This window comes from Gavia stellata, chromosome 2, assembly GCF_030936135.1.
Source record: "Gavia stellata isolate bGavSte3 chromosome 2, bGavSte3.hap2, whole genome shotgun sequence".
In the NCBI taxonomy this organism is placed as follows: domain Eukaryota; kingdom Metazoa; phylum Chordata; class Aves; order Gaviiformes; family Gaviidae; genus Gavia; species Gavia stellata.
Window position 1 is genome coordinate 14,478,977 of NC_082595.1, and position 16,062 is coordinate 14,495,038.

At 39.3% G+C, this 16,062-nt stretch overlaps 1 protein-coding gene across 3 annotated transcripts in view; it reads left to right on the plus strand.

The window, feature by feature from the left end:
• The window catches only part of PPM1B (protein phosphatase, Mg2+/Mn2+ dependent 1B), a 61,558-nt gene extending 56,610 nt beyond the window's left edge, over positions 1–4,948 (plus strand). For 2 of the 3 annotated variants that reach the window (XM_059829003.1, XM_059829011.1), the window contains one exon: positions 1,266–1,827. In XM_059829003.1, coding sequence (XP_059684986.1) covers positions 1,266–1,562 — 297 coding nt within the window. In that variant the 3' untranslated portion in view covers positions 1,563–1,827. Of the gene's footprint in view, positions 1–1,265; positions 1,828–3,132 lie in introns of those variants that run through there. The other variant, XM_059829017.1, reaches the window with a different exon arrangement.
• The last annotated feature ends 11,114 nt before the right edge of the window (positions 4,949–16,062 follow it).

Sequence of the window (16,062 nt, forward strand, 5' to 3'; positions counted from 1 at the left end):
TTATATGCAGTACCATTTATTTTTGTGGTAAAACATCCCCTTTTTAACTTAGACTGTGCTAATCAGTCTTGGGGCTTCTATTCCAGGAACATTACAGCATCCAAAATACTACTGAACCCAAGATACTGTCTTAATGCTGCTATTAAGCTTGTAAATGAGTGACTGCAATACTTGTAGTTTATGAAGCTTTTGGACTAGATGACAGTAAAATGAGGTCAGCATGAGAAAAAGGCAGTCTGGATTTTGCCTCTAATGTATTGCAAAATCTGCCAGCTTCCAGAGATACAGTTCCATTTGTCTAGCTTGATAACTTGCTAGATATTAATAATTTAAAATGTACTATTCCCTTAAAGCAACAGTACTGCTTTAGCACTTGAAAGTTAAAATATCTAGTATCAGTCTCAGCACTGTAATAGATGTGCAAGTCTACTGGGGCGGGGGGGGGGAACCCCAACCCAGTTTTTTTCAACTGAAGGCTTGTAGGCAAATAGGTGGTTTGCAGGGGAGACCTCTGTTCCTTAATCAGTGCTTATTAATGAGGTTTTGTGCTGTAGGTTGCTGGATTTTACTTTAAGTAGCTGTTCTACCTGTTAATTTTTCTAGCCAATATGCGTATCTGCCAAAAATAGTGTCTTACACTGTTCAAACACCACCACTCCTGGTGCTGATAGGTAGCTGCGCATTTCTTTCATGGCAGCATCATGCATGCAAAAATGAGTCTTGAATGTAGAGGGATTGTTTTCTAAAACATTTTGAGCATTTATTTTATGTGATGCTTCAACTAAACTGCTAGCAGTAGAGTTATCTATTCTTTTTAGCAAGTTTTTCACAGGACAGTGTTGCTATTGGCTGTGCAGAAATTCACAATTAAAAATATTGACCTGATGGCTAAAGAAGCTTAAATTTCCAAATTTTTCACTGTCAACTGACCACAGTTGTGGGGAATATCAGCTATATTCATCGAAGACAATTTGAACCAAGATGGAGTTAATTGGGAGGAGGTACCCTATTGACACTGTCTGGCTCAGAATAAATTGAAATGATGCTGTTGTAATAGGTATCATTTCTTAAATTATGTTGTATAAAATGGACAAATACGGATGATACTGTTCTAAGATGTATGCTGCTAACCAGGTGGTTTAGATTCAAATAGAGCAAAGCTGATGTCTTCTCAGTTGGAAAAATTGTTGTTTTTTTTTAAATGTCGTTAGAAAATATCCTAGTTTAACTACTGATTTTTTTGGGGTCTTGAATCTTAAAAAAAGGACCCTGGCGAAGCCGAGGAAAGTGGAACGCAGGGAAAATTGGTGGAAGCACTCAGGCAAATGAGAATTAATCATAGGGGGAACTACCGCCACCTTCTGGAAGAGATGCTGACTAGTTACAGGCTAGCTAAGATGCAGGGAGAAGAGTGCACTGCTGAATCAGCTGCAACATCTACTTCAGATACTCATGCTGGACCTAGTGACCCCGTACCAGACACCCACACAGAATCCGGGAATCACCTTGCTGAAATACAGAGCTCAGATGAAGATTCAGGGATGAATGATAAACAGATGTAATGTTTTACGTAGCGGATTTAATGCTTCGCTTCACTTGGCATATTTTCCTTTGTTTATATCTCAACATTTGTCACATCTATTCTGGAAGTCTGTTTGTTTTTACTTTAGTTATTTGTACAGATTGTTTATACAAAGCTCTTTTTTCTTTAGAAGTTCGACTACTATGGTATATTATAGTAATTGCATCTTATGTTGTGTAGCAAGCAGTTAACTTCCCATTTGAGATTTTGATTTTTTTCAAATCCTGTGACACCAACAATAGGAATCTAACATGCTAATGCAAAAATAAATTCTAAAACTTTTAAGTACATTCTTAAATAATAATTTTGATAGTATATGTTTGCTAATTGTAAAGTAATTCACACCTTAATTGTATCTTTTGTGCATATTAATTGAATTATGCAAATTCTTAAGTCTTTTTTTTCCCAGCATCATATACTGCATGTTTGTATTTGAATTGTGTATAGTTTATATTACAAGTAAATTACAAAAGCTATTACATTTTAGGTTGTCACTTATTCTTCATGAAATGTGTTTTGATTTTTACAATTTAGATTGTATCCACAGTTCATCATAATTATCTGTTTTCTAGATGACTGTATTATTATTTTCCAGGTTGTAGCAAAGCATATATCCAGAAATGAAAATGTACTTAGATTTAGTACCTAGTGTCAAGTTCTAAGAATTTGTGTTTAAGTGAAAATAAAGAATATGCTGTGGAATAAAATCTGTATGCATATTGACTCTTTTAAGCAAGTAATAAACTTCCTTTGAAATACTATCATTCTGACATGACTTGAAACTTTTCATAGCTTCTGATATTAGCTCATTATGTTCATTAGTTTCTACAAATATTTGCGTAATTTTGGGTTTGGCACACTGATCGTAGTCCTCTATTTGGGCAACATTTCTCAGGTTCAGGTTAAACATCAGCCATATGAATGAACAAACTGGCTATTCTACCTAAGTTTACCTTCTACCAAATCTTGTCTGTGTCTTTAGGTGTATGACACATGTATGTACGTGCATTTGGGTAGATCACTGATAATACTGGGAGTTTACATTGGTGATAACTAATCTGCTAATAAGTTAAATCTGTAGTTTTTGTGTCAGTGGTCACTTCATAATATAACGCTTGCACAAAAATACCATTGTTCAAAATAGGTACAAATTTCACTGCCTTAATAAAAAAGACCCTGTGGGAATTTCTTGTGGACCAGGAATACCTGAAGAGCTGAGTTCCTTAGTAGTTTATAGTTTGGTTTTTTTTTTTTTAGTCCATAGATGTAGTATCTATTGATAGCTATGATGAGTACAGTTTTAGATAATATATTAAAGTCTTTATGCTTATAGCTTTACTGGGTTCATGTTTTATAAAAGTGAATTCCCTCGTGAAGTTGAGAAACAGAGAATATGTGTGTGTGGAATTGGGCAGGTATGGAAAAAAACGAAAATGTCATCTGTCTTATGCTAGTATTCTACTTAATTATGCCACTTGAATCCAAAGTGCAACAAAATGTTTTCATTTGTATTGGTAAGTAGTAATATGTCTCCTCTTCTTTTCCTGTAGGGTGCTGGAGATCTAGAAGATCCGTGGTAGCCTTACAAATCTACTAAAATGCTTTTGATTCTGAAAGGGGGAAAAAAACTTTTAAATCTGTTTTCTTCAATACAAGGGAAAAATTCTGGTGGATTTCCAACATTTTGTGAAATGGGCAGAAAGATATTAGAATTTTCCATCATTTGTTCATTTTTGTGTTTTCTGATATTGCCACTCTTAGCATTGCCTGTACTACAGTATTTTTACCAGCCTCAGGCGTACTGATTACATCTGTAATGAACTTCGGCCCTAAGAAGGAAGGAAGGAATGGTTCTCTCAGCAGATCTGTATATGTACCTGAGGTGCATGGGATTGTAGGCATACTCTGAAGATACACTATGGCTAAATGAAATGTGCAGCACACAAGCATGAGAGAGTACAAGTAATTGGTTGAGACATTACTTATTTCACTTTACCGAGTTGGAAGGCTTTGCAGCTCTGTGGCTTGGAAGTAATTTCAATTGGGCAATACGCTATCAGATGTGTTTTTTTAATTTTCCAGTTTTACCTGTATTACCAGACCGTTAGGTTTCCCTGCGGTGTCCAAATTGTGATATGTTGCCTACTGCTTGCTTGAAGATAAGTGTATTTGGCAATAATATATGAAGATTCTAGGCATCTAAAAACAGTAAGAATTTTACGCATGTGTACAACACACCCTTAAACTCTTGCTAGAGAAAATCTTTTAAAACCAAACTGATGAATTTATAGTTAGTAGTGACTTGCTTTGACATCTCTCACAGCTGCAGATTTTTTTAAAAATGCTGAAAAATTGCCTTTATTATAATGTAAATTGTGATTATTTTTTGTTCTATATGTGGTTTTCTATAGTTTGTTTTTTTCAGCTTAAGATACAGACAGAAGTCTTGTGTAATATGGGTATAATTTTTAATTGTTTGCATTATTTTCAAAGTTCAAATTATCACTTTGAGATTACTATAAATACACTTAAAATTATCTATTTTAAATTAAGAAAATATTAGAGATATTTTCATGGGTTCAATGACCTTTCATTTTATAAGCAATGGGCATGGTACAGAGTGGCTGTCATGTAAGGTACTTGAAGATTCTTAGTTTAATTCTATTTTTGCAATAACCTTGACTTTTTTTCTGACTTCTTTGAGTTGTGCATGTAATGAGTCCAGTAAATGCTGAAAATGGGGAAGAGTAAAGTATTTATCTAAAATAAAAGCTATTGGGGAGGGGGAAACAATGAATGTAACCATCTGTACATGATTTACATGCTGTGGATGCCTTGTAAACATTTTCCTATTTGTTTAAACTGTGTTTCAGCGAGGATGTAATTGCCCTTGTGTGTAGTTTTAAGCTAATGACAGTCATCAACTGGTTTTTTGTGTGAAATGGAATTCATGGTATTTTTCTGTAACTTTATCCCCATGGTGAGTCTGTAAAAACCACACGCTCTTTCATACTGGTGCTGAAGGCCAGCTTTCCCAATCATTTTGATTCACTGTGTATCTGATTATTTTTTTTTGGTCTAGAGAGGATTATTGCCACAGTATATTTTATTTATTCATTAGATTTTAGCCTTGTAAGTTAAAGTGTTCTAAATGATGATGTTAACAGGTATTTGTCCCTTTACTGGTTTTTTTGGGGTTGTTAAAAGATAGGGAATGAAGAATGCAAAATGGTTTATTGTTCAGACTGTCCGCTCTGGTCCAACCCTGTACTGATAGTACCTTCCCAGTATGATATTGTGATGTTTCATACAATACAGTGAACATAACCAACTTGTTATCTTCAATAAAGGATTGCTAAAACAGTGTGATATGCTTTATATTTTCTTGAGAAGGATTTATCAAGAAGATGCAAATGTTCTATATAAAAAGATAACCAAATAGGATTTATGCGGTGTCTTTTAGTCATGGATTTGTGTTTGTTCTATAGCGAACATGGCTCTTCATCACAGTAAGCCAGAAGTCTCAAAGTGGGCTTCTCTGTGGGAGACAGAAGAGTACAAACAACTTTTAGAGCTACTAGGGCAAATCCATCCCAAGTTCAGCTGGAATGAGTCTTATTCCAGCTACAGGAGATCATTCATTTAAAGTCTAAAAATTCAGACTAAACTTGACTTTTTAGTCAACTCATTTCTTGAAGGTTCTTAAAGGTCTGAGGTTAGACCTTACAAAGTTTTACTTTTGTACAGTGTTTTGGATAGAAATTTCTCTAACGTTAACACTCTCATGTTAAAACTTCTTTTAACTTACTAATGAAATTGTTTAGCTGGGTGGGAAAGGAGAACAAAACCCTCCATGTTATTGATACTGCATGGTAATAACCTGTCTGAATACTTAGTGTTACTGTGGAATGGATGTATTTATGAACAACCTGCAGATTTTTGAGTCTATAAGCTCTATAAGTCTAAGTACTTTGAACTTTTTTGTTGGATCTGCTTGTACAGTATAACCCCTGTATGCTTTCCTCATGAACTGCAATTTTAATACCTTGTTACACTGGTAAGAGTTCTCGTACTCTGTAGGTTCCAGTCCTATGAACACTTATATATGTAGCTGGCTTACATCATGTGGATAGTCTCCCTGAAATAAAAGGGTTTATGCTTTTATTGTATGGAAGTGAAGCATGCACATAGGTTTTTCAAAGAGAAGGACCATAGCTTGCACAGCTACAACAAAATGTAAGTCAAGACCTCTTTTTTTTCCTAAAAATTAGCATGACTTTCCATTCATGCATCCACTATGATCCGAATTCTGACCATGTTTTTAGTTTAATCAAAATACTGTTCAGGTTACAGCAGCCTGGGAAAAAAACCCTATGCTTTTTGACTTTGTAGTGTGAGAAGTCTGAATGTGTGATAAAATTTGGTCATGTATTTGACATAACTTGTCAATTTTAACATTTGTTTTAAAATTATGTTTTCTTAATTATATTGCCATCCAGTAACTAACACAAACATACTTCTGTAGAATGCCAAGAGTGGGGAGTGTCTCTTCCACCTCAGATCTTTCTGATATGTCAAATTCTTGCTTGATTCTTTTCTTACCTTCATTTTTATGACTTCTGTAACAGAGATAAAGTAGTCTGTGTCAGTTCTCAGGTCTGCTCTCTGATAATCTTGAGCAAAAGAAAGATTTGTTTTAAGTGATCCTCATTAATATGTTAAATGGAATAGGGAATAAAGAAATGGATGCGAATATAAGTGGTGTCATCCTGACCTCAAAAGGCTTCTATGAGAGATTAACTACCATGCAAGTCTCCTCTTAACAGACTGGATTGCCGTGTGCTTATTTGAGCTTGCATGCAAACCTATGCAGGACTTGGCTAAAATATCCATACTTTTCATGCCCCTTATGTGAACTAATACTGATGTTGCTATTTAGATGAAGGAGTAAAAAAAAAAAAAAAAAAGAACAAACCCAAACTGTACACTTGAAATAAGATGTCGATTCTTTTAACACATCACAGGCCTAACTATTAGTGGCTAGGTAGCATCTTGGTATCATGTATAAAGTGGTGTTAAGTCAGCCACTTCATCTGTGAGCTTTCTTACGCTGTCAGCCATAATCACTGGCTTAAATAATAAACAAAAAGTAAAATTAGCTTCAGAGAACCAGTCATTTTTCTTTGGCGCTTTAAAGGTTCATAGTGGAAATCAAAATCAATGGGAACTTAAGATTAGTTACAGCATTGAACCAAGCTTTAGAGGGCAGTTTTTACTTCTGGAAGACGAAGCAAAAAACAGTGCTGCCTAATGTTAGGTATCAGGTCTATTCTGGCAAAAAAACTACAGTGCCAAGCAGTTCTTAATCTGTTAGCTAATTTGGGTTTTGTTGGGCTAAAAAGCAAATTTTAGATTTAAGGATTGTCTACTGAAGGCATGTTGCTCTTAGCTCTTTATAGCTGTTTTTAGCTCTAAAATAAAAACTTAAGTCAGAGGGAGGTAGCTCCACCGGTGCAAGTGATTAACTGCATGGGATGATTCCAGAGATGAAGGCAATTTGACAAACCCACAAGTACCCAAGTCATTGAACTTTTGCAGTATAATCCAGGTAAGTATGCAGTTCATGCAGCTGAAACTCCACCTGGGGTCTCTTGTGTCTTTCTAACCTCTTTTTCTGTGTGCCAATCTGATCTTGTGCTGCTCGTGTTTATTTGGACTGTTGCTGTATAGATCTGACTTAGGTATGCTTGTACTCTCTTATATTCTTACCTAGCTGCATCTCTGTTGATAAAAGCCAAGTAGCTTTTGCATTTTAGCATGACTGCACCTCCTTTCTGTGTTTAGCTCACTGCTTGAGGTCATCTCTCATTTCCATCGTTCACTTTGTTACGTTTAATCAGTGCTGCTGTGCTTTACTCTTTTTACATCTGAAAGGTTATATTCCCCCAAGTACCTTATTTTTCCTTCTTCAAAAACCTTAAAGCTCTCCTTTGCTGCAATGCCTGGTTTTGAAGACTGATTGGGATTATTGAGAACTTCCTTCTCCCTTGATGAGTACTTCCAGCTTCTGTCCTTGGCTGTCCTCATTTGTCCACATGCAGCTTGACTAGGAATTTCCAACAGAAAAAGCTTTGCTGTGCTGTTACTGCGATAAGCAACTGTGAACTAACATCAACTAATGATTGCTTCAGCACCCGCTTTTAAAACTCAGCAAAGACTGATAAGGATTGAAGTCATGAGGATGGGCTTCTATGGGGGGGGGGGGGGGGGGGGTGTGGAACAACCACCACTGCCATTCTCCATCAGTTTAGTAATCTTTCTGTGAAAGCAGTTGCCCTTGCTAATAAAAGAAAAACCCTGTGTAGTAGGAAGATGCATTGTGAAGACTTGTGGCAACTAATTGAAACTGTTCTTGGAAAAAATCTTCTTACCTGTTGTGCCAAGTCTGTTTTGGAAATGACTGTTACCCTGGTTTTCTACTTTCTCAGACTTTTGGAATTTAAGGTGACTTGTGGGAAAGTTGAGGCTATGCTGTAATAGCGTTTGGTGTTGTAAGGACCCTGCCTTTGGCCTTTCAAAAGTTGGAAACAACCCAATTCATGGGTCGCCTCATGACGATCTTGGAGGTTCATCTAGTCTGTAAAGAAAAATACGGATTTTTAAAATTTTTTTCCTGGCCTTTTTCAGGTCGCTTCTGGATTCTGTTGGGTAGTTATGGAGTGTTTTGAAACAATTATTTTTTCAGAGAACCCCTATGCAAAGTTAAGTGAGAAAATGACCAAATAGGATCTGCTTTTATCACTTTGGAAGAGCTGCAAAGCTTAAGTGAAAGAAATTAGACAGAAATTAATAGAATGAAAATTCTGTGTCTTGTGAGATAAAACACTGCTTTCAGGAGTTAGTGTCTAGAACTTAGAAAAACATACCCAACATTTTTTGGGTAGCCATACTCCTTGCAAGAGTATTAATTTCTCCTTGAAAAATCTGAATTACCTTTTTTAAAAATGCAATTTAAGTGCACTATGTGAATACTCGCTGAATGTGGGATTACGTTTTTCTCTGGTTGATGAGTATAGGTGAGCTAGGTGTCTGAAACTATTTTATGCAGATACATAATGTGAGATATGGCAGCTGAAGAGCCCATGCAGTTCAGTGGATTCATTAAATTCAAAATTGAAAGCTTGGTATTTGCTGCAGGTGATGCTTTCTTCGCCTTTCACCAAACTGCTTTCACCCTGATAACTGGATCCTTGAATGCCGGGCAATTCTGAAACAAAACTTCAAACTGTTAGGAGTGCTTATGCATTCAAATGGCATAGAAGGTTACAGCTCTGTTGTCAGATAAAAGCTGCTTAGTTTCACTTCAAGATTTCACTTCAAGGCAAAGGATTGTAGTATAGTTCATAATCCTAAATGGTAGATACCATGGTGAAGACCTAACTGAAATTCCTCTTGCTGGAGGAAAACTGACACCCACAATAATCTTAAAAAAAAACAAAACAAAAAAAAAACCACAAAACCAAAACCCAACAAACAACCCAAAAAAACCCCAAAACAACCCAAAACCCAACAAACCAAACTCAACAAACCAAAACCAAAAACTAAACCCCACCCTTGAAAAAACCTGCTTTTGGCTACATTTGTTTATTGCTTTTTAGAACAGAGTCCCCTTAAGCCAGCATAGGAAGAGGCAGACTCATCTCACAGGGGCTTTGCTATAGGAAATGTTATATGAATGGTTTTTGAGACAGTTCCAAAGAAAAAGGTAGTTGTTGGGAGGTAGTCAGTGTGGCTTGGGCTAAGTAAATACAATTGTCCAGGGAAGGTGTAAGCAATTTTCAAACTGAAACTCAGGAACGTTTTCATGAGTATTTCTGGCTCCTGGACTTCCATTCCCCATCTGTTAATCAGGAGTGGTGCCATACTTCTACTTCCCAAAAGCAGTGAGAGGAGAAATACCTTAAAACTAGAAGTCCAGTATTTTGATGTCCTTTTGCTTCCTGTGGCAGTAGTACCTGTGACAGTGTTGGAAAACTGTAGAGGATTACAGTTCTGGCATTACAACACTGCAGATTCAGTTTGGCCTTGCTGAAATGGAGTCACGTACAATGGTTTGTCTCATGCTATAAGTACCTTTATATAGGTGATAGGACAGCTGAGGCATCAGATGTGGACTGGGTTATTGAGCGGGAAGGGTGCCATTCGTGAAGGGAGACGGATCTAGGGAGAACCGTAGTATTATCTGTGGAAATAAGAATCTGCCCTGACTTTTGTGCCTTAGACCATTTCTTGTGTATGAAAAAAAACAACCCTCCCATGCTAAGCATAGTAAATTCTGTGTATTTTTAGTACATATGTAGAAACAGTATAGTTAAGAAAAATAACGCCCCAAAAAATTAACCCTAAAGAAGACTATATAGAAAATTAAGTATGGCTAGTGACTGTCACTACATTGCAAGACTCTTTCCTTTTTTTATGAACTAAACACGTTTTTTAATAGTAATAAAACCCTAGAATGTATGGATCACATATATGCCCCTTGGAAGGTTTTTCATGTGCTGCTGTCTAGTGCTTTTCGAACAGCAGGCTTGTCGATGTGCTTACCATGTGGATGCTACTTGCTTATATACTGCATGCATTGACAATGTTTTACTAGTGGTGGTGGTAAGCGTGCTTCTTGTATTCCCTTTGATTTTCCACTTCGGTACAATAGATGTGCGATTGACAGGTGCTTTATACACGTATGGAAGGCAGGGGTAGAGCAGCTGTGGGATAGTACAGAAACTGGAGTTAATGTGTGGGAGCAAGAGGGAAGATAGTGAGGCTGCAAGTCAGAGCTGTGAATTTGCTGTGGCTCTATGTAAAAGGAAAGCAGCATGCTTGTGTAGGAACTGGAGGGAAGTTGTGTGATGTGGCTGAAGAAGGGGCCATGGGGAGATTTGCAGGGCGGTGTTTAGAGGTTCAAACTTAAAATTTAGGTTTTTAGCAGTTCTGACTTCTGGAGAGTAAGGATTGTCTTCAATTTCAGTCTTTGTGTGTTCAAATATGAAATTTTAAATTAAGTTCTGCCACCTATTACATTGAATGGTACATGTATCTCTTTGGAGACGGCTTCCTAGAGTTGTGAAATCTTTCTTTGAAGAGGTCTAGTTTGTGCTGGCCAGACAGCATCTTCCTTGAATGTAGAACCCTGTATGTCCTAGCTCTTGCTGTGCAGCATGTTAGGTCAGTACACCTGAGGTGGAGAAGTGTTTTGTTGAATTTGGGTTTTTTACAGAAATGCGTACTTCCAGTTCTTTGGTTTCACTCCCAATGCTCACATTGATTTTACACACTCCCTCACTCACATTCCTGTTGCTGGACTGTTACGGTCTGATGTGGAGTCCCCGGACTGTTGGTCACAGACAGGCATTGAAAATTGGGATGCAATTTAGTAGTAGAGAGTGAAGCTGTCTGTACAAAGATTGGAGATTTCTGATCTAACCTGAGCTCTTTCAGCAGGAAATTATTTCAGGGGAGCACAAACTGAGTAGGTTTGATTGTGAAATGCCTGCCACCAATTTGATATATGTGAAAAAAGCAAATTAGATGCAGGAAGGCCTATCGATATGCACTGATAGAAACAGGGACGGAGTAAACTCATTATTGTAAGCTCTGGTGAGGTTCAGTGGAGCGCTATATATAACTGTGCGATACTTCATGTGTAATTCCTGCAAGTGGGGAAACTGAGGCACTGTGAGAAGCCATACAGCTTGTATAGTGTGGTGATAGCTGTGGTCGTGCAGTATTCCTTGCCTGACAGCTCCTTGCTGAAAATCCTTCCATCTTTCCACATAAGGCAGTGCTTAGTGCCCAACAGACCAAAACTTGCTCCTTGGTTACTATTCAGTGAACGTAAATTGTTGTAAGAGGTAAGTTGTAGCACGGCTATATGTAGCTTGCTATGGGGTGCTGTCTTTTAGTAACCCAAAGGATGGATTTGGTAGTGGTGCAGTGCAATGCCATTTTGTTTTTGAGCTTCTGCTTGGCTTCTTGTGGGGCTGCCTAGCTGTGCTGTCTGTATTATCAATTTCCCGTTTCAGAGGTCTTTCAGTAACACAAAGTAACTCTTGAGTGTATAGCCATCAAAACTTCAGCAGCACTCTTTCAGGGTTTAGTACTGTGCTGAACATCCCAGCTCCTGCAAGGGTAAAATCGAGGTCTGGGTCTCTCACTGGCAAGGCTTTTAAGGACTAGGCTGGAAAAGAAAGTTCTTTGAAAGTTGTCATCCTCTAGGACAGAAATGTGATGGACAAATGCCATAAAGGGAAGAGTGGTAACAGTGTAAATTGAGAAGCGGGCAGTTACGCGAGTGAGCTTCCTCCTGCTGAGGCAACAAACCTGGAGTTTACTCTGAAGTAGGTTTTTCTATGGATGCGTGACAGTATAATGTTTGACCCTCTGTAGGGGAGGGCATCCAGAAGGAGTCAACTCTGCGTGCTGCTGTTCTTGCAGCTATGCTAACAGCAAGAATTAGAGGAAAATTGTTTTCATTAAAAAGAGTGGGAGAAGCCAGCCATGCTGATCATCCATGGGGAGCAGGGGCCAGGTGCCTCCTTCCCCCGAAACCTACCCTTGAAACACCACATGAGCCAAGCAGTAGCTAATTACAGCATTTATAATGCTGTTAACCTTTAATTGCGTAGTCCATTAGTGGACTAAGAGAAAGAAAAAAACCAAAAAGACAACAAAAAACCCCACCAAACGATGTCATGGCATCCCATGCAATTATGTTTTGTGACCCTCCAGGACTTCAGGCTGATGGCAGAAACCTCACACATGGTCAGGGATGCCCAGGGTAAAAGATACCACGTCAGAAACTTGTTCGTCAAGAGTGTCTCTCTCTTGACAGCTGCCCTCCGCATCAAGGGAGGACTTTCTTAGTGCTGAATGAAATGTAGCTTTAAAGGTCAGACTTATCCATCAGTCTTGTGGGAGCCGCTGGGGAAAAACTGACAACTGTAGTGTTTGCCTCTTTACATGGGTGTAAAGCTGGCCCTGATTCTGTAAATAATGAGGTTATATTTAGCGGTGAAGTGCATTATGTCAGACCAGCTCCAGTGGTAACAAACCATTTAATGAAAAAGCATTAGGCAAGAGAACTTTTTAACAATAAACATCTGCCTACACTTAGCACATTAGGGTGCTTAATCACTCCTCTGTATGGTTTTCGGTGTAATATGTATGGTATCCAGTAACTAGCAAGCTACTTGGCATTTGTATAGCATCAAACAGCAGACTACTTAGTCAGCCCATGCATCTAAATAATTATATATAAGAAATACTTGTGGAAATTAACCCCTCCATCTTATAGAAATAACCGTGGCAATCTGTGTGCAGATAGCAGCTATTACTGCCCACATACCGATTGGTTTTGTTTCCCTATCTGACCCTGAGATAAACAGAATAACTGGCACAGAATGTGAAGTGTTTTCTTTACTGTTGAACGCTTTTCAGTGGATTCTGCTAACGCAGTTGCATTGGCTAGTTACTCCTGCTAAACTCTAAAATTGCCCAGGAGGGAACCATTTCAGAATTGCTTGAGAGCAAGCCAGAAGCATAACGCCTGCATACATAAAATGTGTTTTTAAAGGAAAAAGTTAAAGCTCAGTGGGAATTGTTGGTGATCTGCCTCTCTTAAGATGAAGTTTACAGTTTCCCTTTATCAAATAATTTTAAGGCGAGCAACTCCTCATGTCGAGGAGAGGGGAAAAAAATAGGTCTGTAATAAAAACCAAATACCTGTGTAGCTTTATTTTTAGTCTATGAGGAAAAAACAGGAGGGAGTACCAGATTATTGGGCTTGTTCTCCGGGGTCCGTGGTAGGTGATTGTCCAGATCTGTTTTAAGCTCCTTGGCCGTATTTGCCCTCCAGGTTTTCTAGAAGAATTTTTAGTATTCAAGGTCCAGATGTCCAGCCTAAACCTACCTGTGCTCCGGTGGTACCTGCTCGTGCTCTTATTGCGTAGCAATGTGGAGTTGATCTGAAATACGATTGCAGTCTGGCTGTAAAAACCCTATGTTCGCCAAGACAGCGACCTGTTTGTTTCGAGGATGGTTCATGATCTGTTTTAACCTTAAAATAATTGAGTGTGTCCCTGTATCTTTGCGTGCCCCATAGCCACCGGAGGAAGTCTGAGGTAGTGCACACGAATTCATCTATGCACAGCCTCTGCTTCATGCACGCTGCATTTATCTGCCGCAGCAGCATAATGCTCCTCTTTTCAGCTGGACCCTTGGCAATTAAGACATAATCTGTCCTACTTAAGGTATAAGTAAGCCTTTAATGTTACTTAGAGATTACACTGGGACAGGAGGGGCTCTCTTGAAGACACGGTTCCCATGCGGCAGGGTTTGCAGAGCAGGCCTTGGCCCTGCAAGACGTTTGAATAAGGGAAAAGTTACCATTTCCCAACCACGCATACCGAGAGCAGTGGCAGCTTCTGACTACTGACATACTAAATCAGCCTTTATCAGTTGTTAAAAGTATGCATACGAAGGGTAACCTCGCTATATCTTTACATCAAGCACGCATGTCCATGCAGGCAATTATCACCATGAAGTTTACTGGCTTAAAGAAAAGGGGGGGGGGGGGGGGCTGAAATACTCACTTGGAACCAGTGTTTCAGCAGTGTTTTGGGTGAAGTGGGTTTAGGTCCCTGATCCTCTGCAGTTTCCATGCGTGGTTGTGGGTAAGCCATTAACAGGATTTAAACCCTCTCCCTGTTTTTGATTCCCGCAGTGTTTGTGGGTGTGAGACTTAACTGCTTTCTACTCCCTGACTTTCTCTAAGGGGCAGACAGGAATGTGCTAAAATGCATGTTAGAAATGAAGGCTATGATTTGCCTGAAGAGTTGCTCAGTCGAGTAGCTGTGCTTTGAGTCCTGGCCCCTCTCCTTGCCTGTTGTCCTCCTCCCAGTCCTGGGCAGGCAGAAGCATTCACGTAGTCTCATGCGGACCAGGTGGATTAAGAAAAGAGTTGTCTGAAAAATGAATTTACTTTTTTTCTTTCAGCCAAATCTGTTTCCCAATGTAGTTCGCTGCACAGCTGCCTAAACACTTCACCTGGCACGAGGCAGGCGGCAATGCAAGGCAGGAACAAGCAGTCAGGGGTAAGAGTTGATTAAATTAATGTTAAATGCTGGTGAATTAGACATGAAATTGCATCTTAAGTCACGGTCATGTAGCATTGCCTATTGAGCAGCTATTTGTTATGATAAATTACATGTCTGTGTCCCAGTGATGTGCCAGAGATGCTTTATGGGCCTTGTAGAAGTGCTGATCGGCATCTAGAGTATGTAAATGCTTTGACACCTGCCTTCTCTCATTGTATGTCCATGCTGCAAAATGGTAAACACGAGGATCCTCGAACTTGGGCTGCGTTCTTCAAAAGAGACACTGACCATGACTTGCAGCAAGTTCTGCATGACGCAGTCACGATGCGGTACCAAGCAAACCAACAGCGTGGCTGGCCTTGGCTCTGCGGGCTCATGTGTCAGGCGTGATGTTACAGAGAGAAATGAAGAAAGAAAAACAAGCACTAAAATCTGATTAGATCTCACTGTTAACGCTTTGCTGTTTTGTCATGCAGTTGTCTTCCAGGGTGAATACATCCTTCGCATTTTCTACAAATGCAGGGAGGAGGGAGGTTGTCCTCGTTAGCCTGGTAGGAAAGACTTGGAATGAGCAGGGTGGTGGCCGCTCCTTTCGGATGCGATGCTATGGCTGGGAATGCATTTTAAAAATAAACAAAAAGCAAATAAACAAACAAAACAACACAGCTACTTGGATAACTAGTGTATCGTCTGCTTGTCAGAGTTAACTCCTAGTTGACTTTTTTCAGTGAATGTCCTTCTTCAACTTTTTTTACATACTACTTACCTCTCTGTTTCTAAATATCACAGCAGGACCCAAGCCTCACCTTACAGGCATTGGTTTTGCACAGTGTCGTGATCTGGGAGACCTGGCTTTGTTCCTGTGGTGAGTAGCAGGGTTTTTGGAGGGTCATGCATTGCTGGGGGGTGCGTGTACATAGAAATTCGGTGCCTATGTTTTTGTATCTGTTCATATATCGATCCATATTCTCAACTCTGATTCTGTATTGTGGCAGCCACACAATTTAGAAATATGCTTATGGTCTAGAAAAAAAAAAGGCAAAACAACCAACCAAAAAACCCCAAACAAACAAAACCCAACAACCCAAAACTGAGTGTGCTGTGACTCTGTCTGTTCCTGGCCTTTCCCCGGCCCCGAGCCCTCTCTCTGTGCCCGACCATCCCAAGCCCTGTTGGCTCTGCTGAGCCACACATCCGTGGCAGGCGGTTGCATTTTGGTCATCCTTTGCTCTTGCCTCCAACCTGCTGCACTTCGGTGCTTGAAGGAGTTTTTGGGAAGGAAGCCACAAGCGTGTTTAGAACTCTTGGGGTGAAAAGCAAGGCGGA